The sequence below is a fragment of the Primulina eburnea genome, unplaced genomic scaffold, assembly GCF_022965805.1.
Source record: "Primulina eburnea isolate SZY01 unplaced genomic scaffold, ASM2296580v1 ctg795_ERROPOS100000, whole genome shotgun sequence".
NCBI lineage: Eukaryota > Viridiplantae > Streptophyta > Magnoliopsida > Lamiales > Gesneriaceae > Primulina > Primulina eburnea.
The window spans coordinates 1-2500 of NW_027331563.1; the positions used below are offsets into that span (position 1 = coordinate 1).

Genomic DNA, 2500 nt, shown 5'->3' on the forward strand with positions numbered 1-2500 from the left:
AAAAGAAAAAAAAGTGAACATCTTCCTATTCCGATCACATCAGTGGTTGGTGATGGAGGTAGAGTCCAATGTTGTACACTGTAGCTGCAGGGCTGAGACTCGCATCTAGCGCACTCGAGTTTCCCTCCTCCTTCCTTTCCAACTTCCTCCCTCCGTAATGACTCCAATATGCTAGCAGCCACGCGCGTGGACGGATGCCATATTCTTGACATACCTAGCCAATCCCGAATGGCTCTCCAAACCGCAACGGAGAACGGAGCCACTGAAATATAGGTGGTCCACTGATTCGAAGTGACCATCACACAAGTATGCAGGCTTTGTCCGTAGCATCGGGCAAGTCTGTCCCGAGTACGCCAATCGTGAGTGTGCCCATCAACCACAAGGGCATTTATGCTTGGGAAGGATGTAAGAGCGACTAATCACAGGTTTTCCACGGCCACTTACCAACCTTGTTGGTGAAGAAATCATATGCTTTTCCAAGTCCCTCAGCATTAGAAAACCAGGAGTGCAACGTGTTAGCAGGCCCCTTCCGCCGAACCCCACACGAAGAGCTATTTCATCGCGAATGGCTAAAATCTGTTGATCAAGGGAGACTCATCTTTATGCCAACCCCAACACCACACTCCCCCAACGGTGCTATAAACATGATTAACCCACCTAATCCACAAGCTCTCCTTCTGCATTTGGATTTTCCACAATGTCTTAGCAATCAAAGCTTTGTTCCAACATTTCAGATTCTTAAGTCCCAACCCTCCATCATCAATTGATTTGCAGAGAGTGTCCCAAGCAATTGGTGGGTGTTTCGTTGGCCAAACAAATTTACGACATAGAGAGTGAATAGCATCAATAATACAGTTGGGGATAGGCAAAATGGAGAGCCAAAAACATTCAATACCTTGCACCACCGATCTAACAAGCTCAATCTTCCCAGCATAAGATAATGATTGTCTCGGCCAACTGCTAAGTTTCGCAGCAATGGAGTCCACCAATTTCGAGTAGTCCTGAGATCTAAGATTCCTAGCCGCAAGAGGGACGCCCAAATACCGGAATGGTAGAGTACCCGGACTGAAAGCCTGTAATTTGCAATATCTCATCACGAACTCTATCATCAATGGCAGCCATATAAATGTTCGATTTCAACAAGTTGACACGCAGACCCGCCATATCCCAAATCGGTTCAAGCACTTCATGATCATTGATACACTGTAGAGTGTCGCCCCTCGAAAGGAGTAATAAGGTCATCCGCATAAGCCAAATGAGTAATACGAAGATTAGTACATTTGGGTGGAAAGCCGAAGTGAGCAGATCGTGACATGCGTTTAAGAGATCTAGATAGAACCTCCAAACACAGAGGTAAATAAGAATCGGTGATAAGGGATCACCCTGCCTTAGCCCGCGCTTTCCTTTGAAATGCCCATGATAATTCCCATTCAAGAAATGGAGTAGGACGTGGTAGACACACATTCCATAATCCAATCAATAAAAACTCGAGGGAAATTAAGGCCAGATAATACCTCATTCAAGAAGTCCCAATCCACTGTGTCATACGCTTTCTGAATGTCCACTTTGAGAATGCACCGCGTGTGACCCTCGCTTCCGTGCATACTTTCTCAAAAGTTCTTGAGCAAGGTGAATATTATCAACGATGGACCTACCCCGAATAAAGGCAGCTTGCGCCTCATCAATCAAAGATCCCACCACCTCTCCCAACCGCTTAGAAAGATCTTGGCAATAATTTGTAGAACACAGTGCAACAAGAAATCGGCCGAAAATCATTAACCGAGGAGGAGTCCACCGATTTTGGAATAAGGGCAATGACGGCATGGTTCCATTGCCGAAGCAAACCGACCACTTGAGAAGAATTCTTGAACTGCCAAAACAACATCATTCTTGACAACAGGCCACGCTTTTTTGAAAAAATAAGAACCATACCCGTCAGCACCCGGAGCCTTGTCGAAATCAATGTCAAACAATGCGGCCTCAATCTCATCCGTAGACACCGGCGCTATTAAGGCAGCCCAACTTTCAAGTGGCACACACGGCCCATCTAGTATAGCCTCGCTGTCAATCGGAGTTCTGTTCACGTGAGTACCCAACAAGTTCTTGTAATACTCCACAACATCTCAGCAATAAGATCAGGGTCAGTGATGGTAACCCCTGCAGTATTGTTAATCGCAACAATAGCATTTCTTTTATTATTCCTCTTAATCAAATCATGAAAGAATTTAGTGCACCTGTCACCTTGTTGCAAGTAGCTAAGCTTGGCCTTTTGTGCAATAAATGATCGTTCTGCTTCTAATAATAACTCTGTCCGCCTCTTCAACTCGCCATAGCCGAGTGGTGTCACACCCGAATGCAGCATATCGCGCTGCACTTTCGAGAATGAAGTCGAGGCAGCCGACGCCCTAGAGGATATGTGGCTGAACTGTTTCTTATTCAGTTGTTTCAGGGGTTGCTTCAGATTAGTAAGCATCTGCTTTAACGAAAATTGCGCTGTGCC

At 45.7% G+C, this 2500-nt stretch overlaps 1 protein-coding gene across 1 annotated transcript in view; it reads right to left on the reverse strand.

The window, feature by feature from the left end:
* Positions 1-38: 38 nt before the first annotated feature.
* Positions 39-2500, reverse strand: part of LOC140822323 (uncharacterized) — a gene marked incomplete at its 3' end in the record, with an annotated part of 3260 nt that continues 798 nt past the window's right edge. The window contains exons 1-6 of the mRNA XM_073183055.1: positions 2121-2500; positions 1933-2076; positions 1549-1870; positions 654-1073; positions 445-576; positions 39-281 (exon numbers count right to left, since the gene is read on the reverse strand). The exon at positions 2121-2500 is cut by the window's right edge and continues 798 nt beyond it. Of these exons, the coding sequence (XP_073039156.1) occupies positions 39-281; positions 445-576; positions 654-1073; positions 1549-1870; positions 1933-2076; positions 2121-2500 (1641 nt within the window). The remainder of the gene's footprint in view (positions 282-444; positions 577-653; positions 1074-1548; positions 1871-1932; positions 2077-2120) is intronic.